Raw genomic sequence first — 21,379 nt, forward strand, 5'->3', positions numbered from 1 at the left:
ATAAATGTAAGAAATACGGCAAATAAATAAACTCTATATCCTTGAATAACTAATTAATATACAAGAGAACAAAAAAATCTAATAAATGAAAATTCAAAGTCAGTCGAGTGCCAAAGAAAAAATTGACACTCGTATTCGTCTCGCGGAATAGTACGAGACGTTTATAAAGAAACACGTATTAAAGACAGTTTGTCAACAAGTAGCGCCGATCCAACAATACGAGTCCCTACGCGACTCTATCGCTCGCGTAGGGCCTGCGACCCAGCGTACCCCCCCCCTCCCCCCCGTACGAGGACACCGTTCCTCTCGAAAAAGTCGAACGAAGACGCGACGACAGAACTGCAGAAGCTGCTGCCCACGTATTCGCGTCTCGACATCGATCAACACGGTCAGGTGCTAGGTACCGCGCGTCTCTCCCTGTACAGCACAGACCCATTCACACAAGTCTGAACTCGCGTGTTCGGACTCCCACGCGTGTGTGACCTCGAACGCGAAGGCGAATCAGAGGGCGCCGTGCGCGTCCGACCTGGCTCGCTGTTGTCAGTCGCGATTCAACTACCGCGGCACACAGACCGTTTCCGATCTCTCCAAAAACAGATCGATCGCCCCTCGAAAAATAGGTGGAATCGATCGCGTGAGCGCAAGCGCGATCGATCCTGAGGAACAACAAGATGCGCGATGTTCCTGTACACAACCCCTTCCTAAGACGCGTCGATCCGATCGAGTCAGAAATGTTGGACGATGTTAACTCGACGACACGAAGAAGACGTGGTGGCGAAACGCGACGGAGAAGAAGAGGTAGAATTACGGGGATAAGCAACGGGGGATGTAATGTCGCGGGAAGGATCAGAAAAAAGAAAAAGAGGAATCGGCACGGAAGTCGCGTGGTCTATTACGAGCACGGATAAACGGCCGAGCTAATGCTGTAGGCGGCGAGGGCGGCGTGCGCGTGCGCGGGGGGCGCGGATGCGGCTGCGTGCGGCGAGGTGGCCATCGCGGATGCCGCCGCGGCTGCCATCATCATCTGTTGGTGCGTACGCTTTAGGGAGTTGGGAGTTGTGGCGGCGCTACTTGGGGTAATAGCAGTAGTAGTGGTGGTGTTCGATTGCGGCGCAGGGTGGTGGTTTTGGCTTTGGTTTTGATTGCTCAATTGCAGGGGGGTGGTAGCGGTACTGCCGATTCCGGCGTGATTATTATTATTACTATTGTTATTATTCTGACTCTGGTGGTGATGGTGGTGGTGGTGATGGTGGTGGTGGTGGTGAGGGGTGAGCGCGTCGTGCGGAAAATAAGATGACGATGGTGAGGTACTCACAACGTCCGGCGTGCTGGCCCCATCCGTGTGACTGGTGCTGTCGGCGGTGCTCCTCGGCCCGCTGCCATCCAAACCGTTACCCAATTCGGGAGGTTTCGAGCTCTCCCGGTCGTCGATTACGAGGTCGATCGGCATCTTGCCCTTCAAGCAGCTGATATACCGATGGCAGAAATTGTCGCACAGTTCGTGAACCTGGAACACGAGAAAGAAGGAGCGTTCGTTAGTCGTGAGCTCGAGAACCCAATTAGGTGCGCGCTTCGACGGAAAGCGAAGATACCGTTTTCCAAAAGATACTTTCCAACGGCAGGCGGCTGATTAACCGTGCCGCCGGAAATGATTAATAGACGGATTCCGTCGGATTGATCCAACCGACGCGCGGTTTCTCATGGTGCGAGGCACGGAGAAAGAGAGAGAAGCGGAGAGCGAGGGAAAGAGAGACGCGATCAACAGCGAGTTCGAATGCGGTGTATCGATACACGAAGATGGAGGAGGAGGAGGAGAAGGAGGAGGAGGAGGAGGAGAAGAAGAAGAAGGCTGGATGCGCATCTCGAGGCCGTGGAAGCGGTCTGGTAGCTGAAGAGAAACCGATGCAGTGGACGGACGGAGAAAGAGCGCGAGGGAAAAGGAGAGATAGAGAGAAGGTCTGACCGGTGTCCAGTCGACCAGAATGTTATGTATGCAAATGAGGCCTGACAGGCCTATAGGATAGCCGGTCCTCCTCCGTCCCCCTTTCGACTCATCCTCCAGCCCTCACCCTTCTCTAGTCCCACGTCTCTGTCCCCCTGCCTGCCTGATTCGCCTCCTTGATTCCGTTTAGAATAAACGTATTATATAAGCAAAAGCAAATAAAAATCGTTATCTTGTTATATGTAAATCGTCGACGAGCCCAAGTATTATGAAGCCGCGTACGGCTCTCGCAAATGTACACCCTCTCTTCCATCGTTTTTCGTACCTGAGGCTACCTTGCGCGTATTACCTTGTCCACCTCTATCGACAAAGCGGTTACTTATAACGCTCTTATTAGGTATTTATACATAATAGAGAAGACGGCCATCTTTGCCGTGGGCGGTGCCGTCCGATGGTGCCGTGCATCGGAAACACGAGCGTGAAATAATAAGTGTGTGTTTATCACGCGTTAAGCGAGAAGAATTGCGATCGAATTTCCCTGATCAAGAAGCGCGCGGCGATTTGCTTTCGCGATCGCTCAAAGCGAACGGATAGATGCGTATTGCGCATAGAGATAAAACCGAATCTAATATTCGCGGTAATCGACGTAGTGAATAAACTTCAATCTAATCGAACGCTTTACATATATATTGTATAAGATTGTGTATTGGCGAGCAGTTTTCGCTTAGCTCACGAACGTGATTCAATGACGATATTATTAGAAGCGATCAATAAGATCGTTATGGGCTTTGTGCGAAGTCACTACGGGACGGCCATGTATTTTGCATCGATCGGTCATTCGTCGCGCTCGTTTACCTCTCTTCAAAAATGAGGAGGCCTCTCATCGGCACCGATAACGCGGCAATCTCAACGTTCCTTGGTCGCGCGCTTCTTCCACCGCCGCTTTTTTCCTGCCCTATTTGCTCCGCCGCACCACCGCGACGCGGTAACACAATGCCTTCCTCGGGATGACTAGACTCTCTCTTTAATGCGGGGACCTAAGGGCGGGTGGGAGGAGACGAAGGACTACGAAGGACAGCGGCTATAATGCCGGACTGGTTAGAATTTGATCCGCCGGGAGTCGAGTCGAACCGAGCGACAATGCTCAGCGAAAAAAAAAAAAAAAAGAAATAAAGGTCGTACGTTCTCTCACCGTCAAATCGGCCTTTCGTCTTAGCACCACCAATAACATTTTGAATTTCAAAAGTACGTCATTCAATCTTGTCACGTTTCGTGCAAACGATTGTGAATTGAAAATAAATATACACGAGAAATAATAATTGTGGAGAATAATTTTGATGAAAACGTTAATACAATAATTCACAATTAAAAGATTTTTGTAGATTTTAATTTGAATAAAACCTTGACCAAATTTTTCTCGAAATTATCGGAAGAAGCGTTTCCCGGTAAGATCGATGGCTGCTCCAACTACGATATAAAATATGATATGATCGTCTTGGAGCACGCGAGTTTTTGCAATCTATCCTACCATTGAATCGCGTCATCCTATACCGTGGACGATGATCTCGGAGGGAGACTGATACAGGATACAGGGAGGTCGACCCCGGCGATATGACAGGGCGCTCGATCGCTCGTGTCTCCCTTTTCCCAGATCGCTTTTGGCGGTCATTCAAGGAGCAAAAGGACAACATGGTTAGGTCCGATCTTTTCGGGGAGAGAATGTCGTCCGAGGATATCTCGTGGCGTGCGATACGACAAAGTGGTCCGTTATCTGGCGAATGAAGGCCGGCGAAACAAATTTCGGACTACGAGACGCTCCACGTCCGCGCGCCGCGTAATTGGATGTCGTACGAAAATAGTCCCCGGAATCTGAATACGGCTACTTAAAGTTTCAGCGGCAGTTAAATTACGATTCAATTTTGAATCAAGGGTTAATATCGATCAAATTAATACTTCAGTGAGGACGCTGCAATCGAAGCTTTAAACGGCTGTGGTAATGTAATTTCTATCAATGTCCTCGAGCGGGAGCGGAAACGAAAGCTACTTGAAATCAATGAGCGAATTCGCCTTCCGGTCCACGTTTGCTACCTAAGTGATCAATGGCGTGAATAAAACACTCATCATCATCGCGTTTACACGATTGTTTGAACAAAATTATATCAATAAAATCTTTGCAATCATTGTTCTTAAAATAATAAAATATCGTTAATGAGATGTACAAATGTTATTAAAAATTTATTTCACAACATTGTGAGCATTTCTAAATTATTTAAAACATGTATTTTATATTTATCGTCATTTATAAAATTAACATCTACTGGTGTATGTGCTTTAAAATACACAATGTTTTTAAAATACATGAACTGTGTACAATAATGCGGAAGTAAATACATAGAATATCGTCAATTTTTTAGTTTTTTGAAAAAAAAAACACTTGTTATCTGTGACATTGCGTGCTTATTTCCTGCGTTTACAGATGATTTCAAGGATGAAAACCGACTATTTCAAAACCAGTTTTCGATTCAAAGAGAACATTTAAACGATCCCTTTCTCTCGGCCGCCCCTGTTATCGTGGAAAGGAAGAGAATATTTCGCGCGCTGCGACATTACACAAACTCGAAGTTATCGTACCTCCTTTCATTCAACCTCGAAATTGCTCGAAAATTTTCGTAAACGAAGGAAGGAACGAGTCAACGTCCCCTCCTCCCTATCTTACATCCGTCCCTTCCGCCCTCGTCTCCTGGCGTACTCTCGGAAAGGCAAACGCCGAAGAATGAAGCGGATCCAAAGTACATACGAGCGAGAGAGCAGAAAAGAAGGAACACGGGGAACCCCATTTACGGCACAATGGGCTCCTTTGAAGCCGAAGGTAATGAAGGTTTCGGGGTGTCTGTCTCGGTTTCCCTCTCTCGCGGCCCGATTCGCAACCTGACCACCCTTACGACACGCACAGGATATCTGTATACCGGGTGTGCGTGGCGAACAGCCTCGCTTTCTTCCCTTCCCACCGCGCGTATTAGTGACGCGGCGAGGTCGACGACGATAAAGAAACTCATCTCGAATTTTTTTCAAGCCGTTAAGATTAGTTCGTATTTCCTGAAATAAAATCTTGGCGAAATCCGCATATCAAATCAACATTTTATAGCCTCCGAAATAAGTTTAGGAGACACCTATCCGTTAATTTCGCTAAAAACCGGAGACGTAATTCCCGCTGCGAACGCTCCGGCTAATATCGTAAATTGGCAAGATCGTCCAGAGGCATCCGAAAGCTCGGTAAGGCACGTACGTATGCGCGCAGGAACACGAGGATATTTTAGCGGGAGAGAACGACGTGCGCTGGCATAGGTTTAGAACCAGTTTCGTGCGGCTTATCCGGCAGGAAGGGGGAAGTCGCCCGCGTGTTGTACCAGTACGAATCCCGTTGGTATGCACTGTGTACGCCATAATATCCCATAAGAAATTTACCGCTCCTCTAACCGGTGTACGCAAGGCGGCTGCTCGGAGTCCTGCGAGACGATGGAAGAAGCGAAGAGAGAAGCGAGAGTAGAACGATAGGAAGAGAGAAAGAGAGAGAGAGAAAGCGCCGCCAGAAAATACGACAAAGGTAGGAGGAAAGGAGAAAGAGAAGGCAAGAGGGCCTGACCGGACCTTCCTTCCGCGCACCGGGCCCCGGCAAAACGTAATTATGCTAATACGCGATTGGTTCGAAAATGTTAAATGCACGAGGCGCAGCACCGCGGGCTACCATGAGCCTTCCTCCATTGGTTCCCTCTCTCCCATTCTCTACGCTGCTCTCTCTCTCTCTCTCTCTCTTTCTCTTTATCTCATTCTCCGTCTCTCTCTTTCTCTCCTCCACTTCGAGCACAGATATTTATGGAATCTTCTTCATCGCGCGCCCGCTGCATTCCGCTCGCTCGCGTCTCGTCTCGTCTCGTCTCGTCTAGAAGCCCCGGGGACCAGAAACGTTTCAATCTCCGTTACCATCGATGGCGTGCCAAGCCGCGTCTTCGAACTTCAGAGATTCAACACTCGTAATAAAGAATTTACATATACTAATGTAATCGAATATCGAATATCCCCGACGATATCGTTTCCGCGCGAAAAGTGCACTGCAGCGGCGTGATCTTTCGTAACGCGCGTCTGTTGATTTCTTTTAATTCTGTGCTTCCATTAACGAGGGCAAATTTAAAGGCACGAGTAACGAGTAATAAGCGCTATCACGATAAACTGAAATGTCGCTGTAATTTCGAGCGAACTCGAATTAGTAAATTTATTTGCCTCCATACAGATAAGCAAAAGCGGAAACGCGTCTCGATGATTTATTCGTTGACTTAATGTTTCTTCTCTTGTCGGATATTTACGTACAATTGCTGCAAAATTTATATTTTATCTAATTCTATTTTACAAATACACAATTCAATTACGTGCCAAGATGAGCCAACGTTCTATCGAAGAAATCTGAATCTTTGTAAAATTAATAATACTACCACTGTCTTTGGCGAATGTGTATCGTTCCGACGCGCCGATGATATATAACATAATCGTCGCGAATAAGGAAATTACTATAAAATTGCGCGCGATCGAACCGGATAAGCGGCAGAGTCGATCGACAAGTCAAAGACTACGAAGAGGTCTCGAGAGCGCGGTGGCGGCCAATGGCTGCCGCCACGTCAGCTGCCATTTCGATGGAAATGCGATGGATGTCCGCTATTCTGTATGATAAAATATCGCTGCAAAAAACGCCTGGATAAACTAGGTCCGCCTCCGTGTCCTGCGGGTGCAGCCGCTCGGGAAGCGAAGAAAGAGAGAGAACATGTCGAAAAATTGCCTATACATTACATTGAGAGCGAAAGAGCACGATTATCCTTCCTCTCTCTCGTCAGTGCAATGCGAAGAAAAAGACGTATGTTTCCGAGAATCGCGTAAAACAGTGGCGACGAATAAAGAGCGCGAAATTTCGCGACGAAACGAGCTCTCGGCTCTCTCGTTTGCGCCGCCGATGAAAACCCGCGTCTCGGAATTTCCCTCGACAGATGTTTCACTTTCACCGCTCGCACGGCCGTATAATTCCACGCTGCTGTTGGCTGGCTAACTGGCCGGTGGAGTATCGGCGCGCATTGTCATTTCGCTTCGCCGATCGGAAAGAAGGGGAGGTACCACAACAGATGAAAACAGGGAGGAAAAAGCAAGAAACGAGACTGCCGTTCCAAAGCAAACAACTGCGAACGAGGTAACGCGTCCGTCGCTGTCCAACCGTTGGACAGCAAAATGACTCCACTTACGTTGGAGTCGGTTCGCGCCGCGGTCTCGTCGAGTGCGCCATAGATGTCAAGCAGTCCCGAGCTTTCACTGCAATTACGGAAAATTGCCCCCGCAGTCATAACAGTCGTTTTTCAGGTGTTAAAGGCGACTTATCGGCAAAGCGGGCGCGGTAATCTCTTACAATAAGGCCGATCGCGAGAATTTCCAATCGACCATATACCAGTCTCGAGTAGAAAACCGCTTCTTGCGTCAGTAGCACGCAATTTTTCATGCAAGTTTTATTTTCACGCGAAGTTTTCAAAAAAAAAGTAACAGATACAAATCGGCTGCTAGTACTTTCAGAAAGTGACTTCCTGTCACTTCCAATTTCTCTACAAAATAGAACAGATCTCCTAATGTATTAAAATGTTTCAGTTGTAGTAATTTTAGACAAAAATCTATGCATTGAAAAAATAATAAATTAAAAAATAATAGACTCGGACAGCTAAAAAATAGGAAATTCTAATAATGCATCGCACATGTAGATACGCTATCGGTTGGATCAGTAATATCATTATGAGCTTCGTAATGCAGATGCGGAGGATACTCACCTTTTCGAGCTCGAGGAGGTGAAACCGGAGGACCTGAATCGCCTGAACCATCTGAAATGAGAAAAAAGAATTGAATAAATGCATTCGACGGGCACGGAGGTAGAAAAAAAGGCATCGGATGGTAGAAGCTGGTTCAGAGGAGGCGATGAAGGAAGGGCTGTAGAGGCCGGAGGGAGGGGGGGGGAGGCAGGGTGGAAGGAACATGAAGCAGACATGATTTAACCACGCGCTGCTGCATCGGCAGCTCGGCAAACAGATCGACAGTCACGGCTCTGCGGCGCGGATTCGATCTTTTTATTTACGCACCCGCGCTTTCATTTATCTCTTCCGGTAAATATCGCCGTCGCGATGGAACGTCGATGGTTGTAGCGGCGCGACGGTTATTAACGGGAATTCATTATTATTGCATCTGCATTCCGCTAATTGCGTATCTGAACTGCATCGCGCGGAATTCGCGCGGTGCGCTCGCGAGTGTACGATTATAGCAGGAAATATAAGAGGCAGGCATACAGAGAATGTTCGTTAATTGTCGATCTGTCCTTTTCTCGAGTTCGCGAAAAAAAAAAAACCCGAAAAACTGCGAAATTGCTCGACGCGTGAAGCACTCATCGCAATGTTGGAAAAAAAATACCGGAATGCACAATTCGACATGAGCAAATGCCGGCATGAATGCCGAGAAGTAATGGTTGTTTTTTTTTTAGATGCGCCTGGTATCGAAGGCGCATCCTCGAAAGGACCATCAGTATAATTTTCCGATACCCCATTAACGTTTAAGGCCACCCGAGACCCCCCGTCGCAATCTCTCCGCGAGAGGAGGTCGTACGTTGCGACGACGTTGTTCCCCCTCGGGGACAGCAGAAGCGGTGATTCAATTAGGCAAAGCGGCAATCTTAATTGTTAATTAACATTATATTTATGCAATTATGGTCCATTATGATTCCGCGCGGCCGATAACGAAGCGGTCGCGATGAGTGCTCTTTGAGATAGTGGACTCCTCAGAAGCCTGCCTAACATCTCCTGCCTGCTCGTCCTTTCGCCGGGGAAGGATACGGTCTAAGAGAAGCAGGTATAACGCTGAGCTTGTAACCGCCGCCAACACGAGCGACAACCGGACGAGATATCACGTCTGCAGAATGCATTTTGGAACTTGTGCACAGCGGACAGAAATGATACATCGAAATGAAATAAAAATTAAAAATTACGTAAGTATGCGTTTACTGAAAAGTTTATCCTTTGCCTTTCAAATATTAATAATCGGCTAAGATAGAAAACAAAGCATGAGGAAAATACAATATGAATGTTATCATATTACGAAAGTATTTTAATAGGAAGCTGTTCGATTCGCTTGGAATCCAAATTAGCGACGACAGTAAAGAATCGAAATCGTCAGTAGAACGAAACAATCATCCGCATTGTACACCGAGCGACGAGGCGTCGGCGTCGAAGGAATATGTATCGGGTCTTCGACACTTCAGGGCCCCTCCTCCTCGTCGGCGAGCGAACAGCGAAGGAGAAGAGTGAGTAGATAAGAAGAGAAACAAGTACGCGATCGAGCGAAGAGAAAGAGAGAAGGAAAGAAAGCGCGCGGGAGAGAAAAAGCGAAGATGGTATCGGTCCAGTAACGAACGCACAACACAGAACACCCGGGTGCTCCTTCGCGAGATGGTGCGAGGAGACGATTCGCCACGACGTGTTTCTCGTCTCTCTTCTTCGATCCCGACGTTACGTACAATGTGTTCTTTATATCCGACAGTTTTGTTGCTCCTCCGACCAATAACGACGTAGTTACCACGACGCGGCGCGAGCTCTCGTGTATACGCATCATTAACTAATCTCACGAGAACAGCCTCGCGAATATCTTTCGTCATAAACTTGCAGAAATTGTGGAAAGTTTCGCGAGTTTTTTTTAAATAAAAAAACAAGACATAAATTGATTACTAAACATACGGACAAATTATAAGTATGTGAATCATTTGATTATAATTAGGTATATCAGTTTGTAACCTTTGCGTGCCAGTTGTTTACCTTTCTAAGTTTCTCATAATATAATCGCGAAAAGAAAATTCTTTCGGCATCTGGACATCTCGAACAACGGCGCATTTGTATCTCTAGCTATCGCGGAATGAGGCTCTTCGTGATGTCTAGTCCAGACTACGTCTCCCGTCACTCACTCTCTTTCATATTTTCTCGCCGACTCTCTCGCTTCGCTCGCGATCTTTCGGCTCGGGAGGTTTTGCCACGATCGCTCATCACGTGTTATTAATTAGGCTTGCGAGCGGTCGAGTATCTCGTGCAAGAGAGGCAGGAGGTCCGAACCGGAGGAGGAAGAAGCAGAGGCAGAAGAAAAACTGAGAAACGCACGAAGAAACGGGGAGATGGTGTTATTTATAAGCCGACAGGGACGACGCAGTCGGAAGCAACGCCCGGCGACGAAGGGTGCCCCCACTTCGAGCCTCCCTTTCGCTCTCTTTCATTCCTTCGCCGTTGTGTGCATTCCTTCCTTCTTTCCCGCCTTCTCCCCGGTCGCTTCCACTCGAGCGCCACTGCAGCGTGACGCGCGATGCACGCTGCACCGGCGAATGCGTGATGTATGCGCGAGATACGCGATGCGCACGTACGAGCGTAAATGAGAGCGCTGCGTCGAGATTTCGCGCCTCGCGGATGCTGCACTCCGAATGTCTGGCGAGTGCTTGTGGACATTGCGCGAATACCCGAGACCACCCGCTTTCGTCGTGAATAAATGGTGAATCGGGGAATTTTATCAGCAATAAATTGCAACTTTTTTTAATTACATTTCGAAACATTAAGTAAAGTAATTTAAATAATATTAACTTTTAAACATAAAATGCTGAAATTATGAATAAAAACATTATTAATCTATCGTAGAATGAAAAGGGTAATAAAACATCGATAATGAAATTATCGAGCAGCGCGTATCTTCGTCCACTTCTTGCGATGAATGTACATACACTTGTATTGCCAGAGTTCGCAATTAATTTATGCAATTCTTTAAATTGACAAAATTAATTGGATGCTGTCAATGACGTAAATGCAAGTGTGTGTACCATTGTCCCACATTTGCACCAATCGATTCCATTACACGCGCAATTCGTATATTAAACAACGCGTTTGCCGACGTTCTTTTATAATTCGAAGGCACGCACATAACTGTCATTATTAATATAAATGTAAATTCTGCGATTAAAGTGGGTATTAAGGTTAAAGGAATAATAAATAAAAAATTCACATGGCAGGTCAATTCGTTCCGTGATGCATTTCGTTAAAGCGCCGCGATTAGCATCTTATAATTGATTGCGGCGATTTTTAAGGGAATTAAATTCGATCTCGGCCGCTCGGCATAAATCTTCGCGCGTAATATACCGGTCGTTTTCAACACTTCTAGCAAAGTACGGTGAAGTCTGTGATTCGGCCTTGATGAGATCGTTATATCGCGCAGCCAGGTCGGTACCCGCATAGGTGGACCTTGTGCCGGGCAGATGGGCTCGTATACAGCTCATATTAATTAGTCCGCATACGAGCACGACGGCGGAAAAAGGAATGAGATGGCGGCCGGCGAGCGAAAGTGAGACCACCAAAAAGGTGAAGAGATCACCGGATAAAGAGGGAGAGAAGAGAAGCGAGAGTGAATGGTCGACTGTGCGCAACGGCTGTGCATTTGCTCACGCGGAAAAGAATTCATAAAGTCGCAATGCATATGTATAAACGTGCAGTTGCGGCCACGTCGACGAGAAGTATCATTATCGATTCGAAATACCTAATTAATTAACGACTCTCTCACACCTTCCACGGAGTTTATACGAGAGTTTCTCGCCGCGTATGCGCGCGTGCTCTCGTCGCTAGCGGAGAGAGACGTCGAGTCAAAACGAGATGGGAAAACAAAAATTCGCAGGGAATGTAAAAAAAATAGAGAACCGAAGAATGCAATAAATCCTCCACGCGGCGTAGTGTCGCGCACGATGCAATTTCACGCGGGAATAAAGATAACTCTTGCGCGAATGGAGAAAACGTAGAAATCGGCATTACCGCGATCGCGCCAATTTCTCTGGGAAAACGAGCGCTCTTATACAGTTTTAATAATCTTAAAAGAATATAAAGCTGTTAATAAAAGCGCGTCGATTCCCGCGAGATTGTCGTGTCCCAAGGTAATACGCCGCGCGAGTCTCCCGTCGAGTGCATAAACGACACACTGCAGAACGGTAGTAGATTGCGATTCGCCGAGTCTGAAATAATCGCCCGAGTCGATTTCAATTCAGGCACACACGAGATACAAGCGGAGTAAAATAAAAACCACCGACGAGTAAAATAACATGTCACGCGCATCGATCTAAGCGTAAGTTAACAATTCTCAAATGACACAAAGATGGACGAAAAATCGATTGATAACCGTCGACACGTGCAAAGCGCAAGCTGTGATATCGGGCGAAGACAGATCGGCAAAATGCAAATCGCGTCGCGCGCATACGAGAGTGCCGCATTCTGAACGTATATACGCGAGCGACTCTAATGAATGGCCGTTAATTGTATCAATTATTAACGAGGGACATCGCGCGGACGCCGCGACGACTCTTATCGATGCTCGGTGATTTACGAGGCGAGCGTCCTCTTTCACAGATTACCCGGCCCGCTCTCTCTTTCTCTTTCCCGCTTCTTCGTCAGCTCGTCTTCCTCTTTTCGACTCACGCAAAAAGAGTTTCGCGCCGATTACAACCGTCCTCTCACAGATTACCGGCCACTCGCGACGACCCGATTGCTTCATTATCGCTTCGTGCTCGGTGTTAAACTTGAAAAAAATTACGATTAATTTTCAATCTGCCGACATTACACGAATGTACACAATTCATGCGACTTATTCATCCACGATTTGTCTACAGTGCACGTGCTACTTTTTCCTTGAGTTAACGTTTTTTTGCAAAATACGAGCGTCGCAGCAGGACACGCGTTAAATAATTCAATCGTCTATAGTTTATATTCGTGAGAAAAATGACATATATCGCGCGTGATACTAAAAAAATCTGAGAATTAAAATTATGAATGAAAATCCATATTTTATAGGACTTCTTCCTGTTCGGTGTGTACACGAGCAGGAAGGTGAATAACCCACGATACGCGGTTAGTCGAGAGCGCTATGCAAGCAAGGGACGGTTTATCTACGACCTGGCCGTGCGCTCGAAACGCGCGAAGACACTCGAAGCGACAATATTTAAACATTGTTAAATCGTGTGATACTTGTCAACGGCAAACAAGCCGCTCCTACTTGTATTCCGGCAGTTAGTCGCGCGTTGTCCTTTCGATTATCGGTATTACTGACATTATGTTAAACAAACGTTCGTAACAAAATAAAAAAAATTTCAATTTTGAAAAAAAAATTTCTAAATTCCTAATTTCTCACCGTCACGGCGAATAACGAGAAAGCGATTGCGCTCGCATTTAAAGTACCAATAACAATAGCACTGACAGTCAATCGGGACGACTTCACAGGACGTTTATGTTGAACGCAAGAATCACGGGCATCCCGCACGTGCACGTAACGCGGTATTAAGATGATAGTGCGTTCTGGCACGGGCCATCAAAACGGCGGACTACCGTCTTAATAGCCGGAGATTTATAGTCCCAGCGACTCGGCGCAAAGTCACGGAGCTCCGAAGAGAGAGAGAGAAAGAGAGGGAGAGAGAGGCCTAGCCTGTCGTAATATAACCCAACCCAAAGTCCCGTATAGAAAGAAGACCCGCGTGTATGTATGTATGTATGTATAAGGGCGCGTGTAGCAAAGAAGAAACCACGAAACGAGCCGAGGAACCACTACGGGCGCCCGGATAAACGGAGGAAACGAAGAAAAACGAAGAAAGGGCGCGTCGCGTGATTCCTCGGCCGCTGACTCCGGCTGCTTCCCGCCAGTTGTGAGACGAGAAAATCAAACGAAGCCAAAAACATCTCGCGGCAAATAATATTCGGAATTCTGAAAAAATAATCTGACTATATACTTTCAATCATTTCTTATTCGCGTGTAATAAAAGACAATTGACGATTAAAATGATTGAATTCTTCTGATTCTTTTTATTTAAAAACTAATAATCGCATACAACTTTCTTCTTTCCGTATTCGTATTTTAATAAAAACATCAAAAGTGACCAATAGTGAAAAAACTTATGCATCATCGATATGCCGTAAGGCACGCATATGCATACGAAGGCTTTATGCACACGAAGCGTCCGACTTTAACTGCACCTGCATTTTTGCGAATATTTTCGGCGACATTAACGTCTTAACGAGCGGCACAACGAGCCCGAGGAGGAGGAGCGCCTCCCCGGTGCCCACTTGCTCTTCTTTTTCGTCGTCGCTTCCACACAAGAGCGACATAAACTCGTGAGTAAAACGTGCGCCACGGAAACCACACCGGTACGCACGCACACCGCAGGACATCTTCGCGGCCACTAAAAGCGCTTTCGCTCGCTCGGAAATTATTTTATACGCCCTTGATCGTCGTCCGATCGGCCTGCGCAGATTGCTCGTTAGTGCCGCATGCTTCTCATTTTCTTGTCGAATAATCGTTGAACGAAATGTACGCGCCATATCATCCGCGCCATTACGCCATACCCGAAAAATCCGTTCGACGATGTTCGTCCGACACAATGTGTCGTTTTTGCCTGGCGTTACGCATCGTCAACGTCGCCGTCGCCACCGCCGCCGCCGTTAATTACCGCTCGCCGTGGGAAATTATAAAATCAATTTTTACCGAGGAATACACCGTATAAATAAAACATTTCCGGCCTTTACAACCGGCAGCCTTAACGAGCGCGCGAATTTCTCTTGCGAGCGAACGGGCAGACGAGCAAACGCGCGAATAACGGCGAGTTGTTTGAAGAATTTCAGTTTATTCGGGCACGTGGTCGATACGGATCCACATATGTTTGTCCGCTCTTATCGGATATCCAGTGGAGATACGAACGCCGGAGTTTAATCAGTATTCGAATATTGATACGCGATGACCCATGCCGATAAGAGCGTGCGACTCACGCGTACACGCATTTGCGGCACTCGTGCCTTTGCTAAACGAACTTCGCTCGTAATTCCGCACCGCGCGCTTCGTCACTCCGCATGCTCAGTCGCGCGCGCCTAATTAATTCGTACTCGCGCTTCAGCATACCGAATTTATTAGACGACGCGCGCGATCCCATCTCTCGGATGACGTGTACGCTGTGGCTTGCTTAAATATTTGACGTACTTGAACGACCGATAATTGACGCCTGACTCGAGTGATCAAATACGTGCTTTATTTCATATCTTCGAATTTTAATCCTCACGATTATAAAAATAATATCCGCCGTCAGTGCTAATATTGAATATCGATGGTTCAAGAAATTCGTTGAGGAAAGAATATATTATTCCAACAATAGATTGGGCACTCAAAAAATTTTGTAAAATATACAAGTTTAATACTAAAATTATATCGCATTAAAATTCCAAATATTTTACTGTTCGATTCATATCAATATGTTTAGACATCACACATTATTTATACTTAAAAAATATGGAAAATTATATAGAACTCTATCGAACCAATCTTGACATTAGTAGATCAAATCGTTCTAGTTTGAAATTAATTATGATAAAAAATTGTAATCAAATCAAGACCGCAAGTTGATCGTCGAAAAATCCGTGTATAAGAGACCACCCGAGTGGCTCCGCGTTCGGCAGTCTTTCTGTTACATTATACTTTGCACATTCGCCACGGCTCTCTCATTCCTCTCTCAACCCTGTCTGAGCAGTGGTTTCCCTTTCGAGTTCGAGGAGTCTCTGCGGGGCACTCGGACCCCGCCTTCTCTCTCTTTACCGCCATGTTCAGGCCCTTTATTCCTAATTCACAAACCGCCGCGGCAAAAAAGAGCGTCACGGCACTCGAGGATATAATATCGCCACCAGCAAGTGAAACGATCCTGGCGTGGGCGGAAGAAGCCCGGCGAATACGTTCCTGAACCTCGGCACGGGGACCAGATAAATATCTCTTTTTGTCCGTCAGTCGGAAAGCACGCCTGTTTCTCGACTTCTCAGACTACACGAAACGAAGATAAGAGCAACATATTTCTGCTGGGACAAAGTAAAAAAAAAAAAGAAAAAAAACCGAATACGTTCTGACCGTGTGTTTATCAGCGCCATGCTTGTGCATCGACCGGAGAGAAGGAGAGGCGGAGGAGGAGGCTCCAGGAAAATACCATGAAATTCGACGAGAGACTCGAGGAATGCGCGATACTCGCGCGGGGGCACCGTGCGCGATCACACCGATGCACATCCGAAATACAAATGCACGTTCGCACAGCTTCGCGCTCGCAAGTCTCGACGCGTAATACACATATAATACACGCAGTCATAAAACGCTTAACCACGCGATTACGATTACTGCTTTCAGCGCCGCTCTGAGAGTTGTTAGCGATGAAAGATTCAAACGCGCGCGGTCCGAACGAGCCCGGTATTAAATAACGAACAGCACCGTCGGTGATTCAATCAACGAAGACCCGTCGACACTCTCCCTAGTCGTGCCGTACGGAAATTGCGAGAAAGTCGCGCTAATGACTGCCGACGAGATCCTTCAGCAATATCGACAGCCGCGGCGAGACGGCGGAGGTTGCAACAAAATTGCAATAATCAGCGATAATGTTGCTCGCGGCGACCGAGTCTTCGAAACACACGCGCTAATTGCATGCTGAAGGCGCGACGACACGCATGCGACGAGAAGGATGTTAAAGGTTTCACCCGTCAATCTTCTGCGCTACTATTTGCTGCGTCGTGTATTCTGGACTTTCCATTACCACAATTTTATATCAATTCAAAATACCCTATGCAATTTTACTTAATTCTTCGATCATCTATCTATCCATCACAATGAAATAACGCAACGCGACTGTAATCTTACGTAAAATCTATGTAATCCTATTCATGATGCGCAAAGATGACGGAAAAGATGACGGAACATAAAAAACTATTTGCACAACATATTAGTATACTTAATTGTAAGCGTGAAATGCTGTATAAAATATAAAATATGTCTTTGTTTTATCGCAAACGTCGAGACCAGAAGTCCATTGATTAATGAGTCTCCTGGATTTTTTATCACAGAACATTTTGAACTTTGAAATATACAATGGCATTCGTATAACGTATGCGTAGCGATTTAAAAATTTCTGCAGAAACAAAAATAAAAAAAATTTGGTTGCATATAAATGTAAAATAAATTTGACGCAATATGTAAAAACATCGTGTATTTTATCGTGCTAGCGAAACAGCGGCGCTTCAACGAATGATTTAGATTGCGGGCAATTTCACGAAAAACAGAGAACACTTTTTGACATCCGCGGCGCAATATATTGACGCAATATAGCTTGAAATTAATCTCGCGATAAGAAAAGATTTCACCTCGATATCGTATTTACCGTCTCAAGCGGATTCGGCACCGCCGCGGATTTACGAGGGGGAATTTGCGAAACAAGATCTTTGCCATTAACGACGACCGAGTTGTCGCGTTGCGCAAGAAACAGCGGGAGATCACGGAGCGCGCATGACAATTAATATGTGAAAAATTAATAACCGAGCTAATATCGCTTCTTGCCGCGCTCCGGCATGCACCAGGCCGCGCCGCGCCATGAGTAAATCACGAAGGCAGTTCCAACGTCCAGCCGGAGAGTAGAATGCCCTCGCAATAATAATTATTCTCCAAACGCAAGACCGGCAATTAGCATCTCATTGGCTCATTTCTCGCTTATGCTAATGAGAATTTTATTTAAGCGCGTGTATGGAGAGAGAGAGCGAGGATTATGCCCTCTTCCTCCTCGTCCCTGCTTTCCCGCGTCTTTCTTCGCCATACAAGTCAGCTTCCTTTCGCGCGCGCATACAATTTTGTGGCCCGTCGCCTCGCGTTGCTCGCTTTGCCACCTTCCGCTGGACGAAAGACGACGCGTCTCGCCGCGTCTTTTCCTTCCCTCGAATTATTTACGACACGCACCAAGAAACCAGGACATTGTTCCGTCCGCCCACGTGGTGTCTCCTCGCGCAATTTCCCCGTTTAACTTCATCGGGAAATTCCCAGCGATTTATCGAAACGCACGCGGGACCGTCTGAGAGAGCGTCGGAGAGACTCTCATGAGTTTGTTCCATCTTAAAACAGATTTTTTCAATAGGCATATCATTACGTCTTATTTACCTTATAAATGTATGTAATTTGCGCCGCAAAAAATTAAACTTCAATAAATTATCTCCATCCCATTTGGAAATGACATTATTTTTTTAATACCATTTAATTATATTTTTTGTAGCAGTCTCTATAAATCCTTTATAAGAAGTTTATTTGTATTAGTCGGCAATGTTGGAATGTCAAGGTCCGATTCTATTCTGAGTTTTTCCTGTCCGCACTGTTTCTATACGGCGGAGTAGCGAGTCACAACTGCGCCGAATTTGCCGCATTTCGAGCCCTTTCACGCTCGCTCGACCGTGCGTAATGGAAATTCCGGAGAAGAGGATCTCAGTGAAACGGTCTCTTGACCGTGCTTGCTGACCGCTAACAACTGACGAAGAAAACGGCGGAACCACGCTGCTCTCGAGAGTCCTTCGCTCGGAAAGCAATCTCACTCGGTGACTTTTCCGTTCTGCGAAATTATCGGCAAGAAGCTCCGCTCGATTGGCGGCCGGGAGGCCCAGGAGGAGGCTCTTTCTCCCGGAGATAGAGAACGCGGTGGAAGAAAAACGGCCGGCGGATTAGGAGGAGGAAAGAACGCCGGAGTACGAAAGAACCGAGAAGGAAGAAGACGAGAGCCGAAAGGATGGAAGAACGGCGGGTGAAGTGGACGAAGCAAAAACCGCGAACGTTACGTGCCTCTTCTTTACGATAGAAGCTCATTGCTCGTAGATTGCGATTTGCCACGGACGTAATGAAGCCACGCCACCTTCCGCCGGCCTTCCTACGGCAACCGGTAACCAACTGCAGCACGGTAACCGCACCGACGGGCGAGTGCAATAGCGAATGCACCAGTCCTAAGGAGCTTTGTTCGTCTAATGCTGCGCCGCGGCAGGCTGGGACGCACTAGTAGTAGTAGACGATTCAAAAATTTTTATCCGCCAAGCCCATTTAACTCTTTCGATTTACTACCTGTAACACCTGCCAGGAACGGCTTTTTGCAAATGCACACCGGAGATAGCCGAGAGCTACGCGCGAAGGACAACGGCCGCAGACGTCGATGATACTTACTTCCGATCTCGCGGCGCAAGAGTCAAGACATAAATCATCTGTAAAATTTATTTTTAAGTAATTTGTACTGCGGTCGGAGGTTAGCAGTAAACATGAAAAATTTTCAAAAAATTACAAGAAGACATTCTAGTATAATAGTTACAATATATTAATGTTTGTTTCAACTATTTTTTTACATTACCATTGTTAGAGTCGTTATTTTTTTAGCCTTATTATCGCATAAACTAACAAAACCGTTTTCAGATTTCTGCATCTATTCCTATGTTTAAATAGGATCAGTCGACAGTTGTCGACAAGAGCGACGAGAGATGCAAGTTGCCACCTTGCGAATATTTGTGACTCAATGCGGTCGTGACAAGCCAGGTAACGGACGTGACGTTTCGAAAAATTGTGGGCAACAGTGCGAGAACAGGGTCGACGAAATGCATTCCTTTCTGCCTCCCGTGCTCCCAAATAAAAAATCAAAAGCAGAGCAGCAGTTTGCTTAATATATGTTTATTTCGAAAAATGCGCTTGTATATTTAAAAAAGAATTATCTATGGAAAACTAAAAATAACTTCAGAAAAATAACGTAGCAAAAATACTAACTAGTTCTGCAAAATTAATATTGGAGCATGAGAAAATCAATGCAATAGACATGAATTTAGAAAAAAAAAATTATTCCAAGTTTGCCAAGCACAACACACTTCTCCAAGGACTTGATATAATTCCTGTGAAAAACTGTTTAGAATAGAATAGATGAAAGAAGAGCAGGTCAGAAGCGACAAGGACTTCTCAAGGTACCTAAAATAGTACGGCAATCCTAAGTCATTCTAACCGTCACGGCAAGGCCGCTACGCCGGCGTGTACGCTTTCTCGTCCAACAAATACACACTCGGAGTTATTTAAAAAGTCCACTCAGTTATCTCGATCGAAGAACGCAAAGGGTCACCTAAAATATTTCTTCCTGCATGTCTTTCGACAATCACACTGAAACTTTGAAAGAAATGGTCGTACAACCATCCGAAAAAACAATAGCGTAAGACAATATTACCGCACGTTACTGCGACATTTAATTACCCCGTCATGAATTATGTCTGGCAATCACGTCATCAGCCTTCCGGTACAATACTGTATATCTATCTACCCGACAGATCGAACCATATTGTATCCCATAGATACAGACATTTAATAAAAATAAAATTACATACTCATTTCTACGATCTCTTAATGAAAGCAAGATATGAATTACAAAAATTACGCAATTTCAATTATGTTTAGTAAATAATAGAGAGTTGCAACATGAAGGTTTGTTCTGGTCAGCGGAACACGCTGCTTTATCATTTAATTATCTCATAACAAATGTATCCGTCCTCGTGAAATAATCCATCCTCCGAATCTCTGTTTCGACCGGAATAACGACGAATGGAAGCGCGCAACGATAACGCCATTCCGTTAATTATTCCAGTTTCTGCGAGAAAAAAATGTGGAACACTGGCGCTGCCTCGCGCGTCGTTAGCTTACTTCCTGGCTCGTTATTTCGTCGTTGAGGCCGGCCGACCGTATTTGGGTATCTCGACGGACGATCGCCCGATGAAATTGAGCGATTAGACGCGCGCCGGAGCCGTCAGGGAGGACGAAACGCGACTACGAAACTTTTCGCTATTTACACGTCGCTAGATCGGATAACGCGGTCCGCTCCTTTTCTCGGCTTAATTGGTCCCGTAATTAACCGTCGATGTCTCGGCGAAACGATGTTTCGCGAGTCTCGCGTTTATATTCGCGCGAATCGCAATACGCATAAACGCGATCACGGAGGAGAAATTGACGATTAGGGACGTCCGATGTGCCGAGCTTCGGACGAAATTATGTATGCGCTGTAGATGAACGATATCGAGACACAGAACGAACGTCTCACTCCTGCGTATACAATTGGATAAATAAGAAAATACTCACCAGGGAGTCCACCTCCGGGTCCGCAATGTAGTACGGCTTCTCTTGTCTGATCTGTAACACACAGACACACACGTAAGAGCGTTAATAATTGGATCCGGCATAATTGCAGTATTAAAACTACACAGACGATCGTATCGCGACGCACATACATATATGTATAAAGATAATACATATAGGTACTGCCAAACCCCGCGCCACGTAGCATCCACCACGCTGGCCTCCACCCTCCCTCCCCCCCCTCCCCCTCCCTCACGTCTCTTCCCACCTCTTTCTCTAAGCGATTTTCTTCGCGTGCTTCCTCTTAATTGGACTCCCACTGTTCAATTCGTACGTACAGAAACGGAAACACGTCGGGGAACGCGATGGAATCCCGGCGGCAAATCGAGAAAGCAGACA

General features: G+C 46.1%; 1 protein-coding gene across 3 annotated transcripts in view; it reads right to left on the reverse strand.

Annotated features, from left to right (window-relative positions):
• Nucleotides 1-21,379, reverse strand: part of hth (homothorax) — a 379,079-nt gene that overhangs the window by 329,969 nt on the left and 27,731 nt on the right. For all 3 annotated transcript variants that reach the window (XM_012361399.2, XM_067352622.1, XM_067352623.1), the window contains exons 4-6: nt 20,984-21,034; nt 7,795-7,845; nt 1,316-1,507 (exon numbers count right to left, since the gene is read on the reverse strand). In XM_012361399.2, coding sequence (XP_012216822.1) covers nt 1,316-1,507; nt 7,795-7,845; nt 20,984-21,034 — 294 coding nt within the window. The remainder of the gene's footprint in view (nt 1-1,315; nt 1,508-7,794; nt 7,846-20,983; nt 21,035-21,379) is intronic.

The sequence above is a fragment of the Linepithema humile genome, chromosome 3 (genome assembly GCF_040581485.1).
Source record: "Linepithema humile isolate Giens D197 chromosome 3, Lhum_UNIL_v1.0, whole genome shotgun sequence".
NCBI classification, from domain to species: Eukaryota; Metazoa; Arthropoda; class Insecta; order Hymenoptera; family Formicidae; genus Linepithema; species Linepithema humile.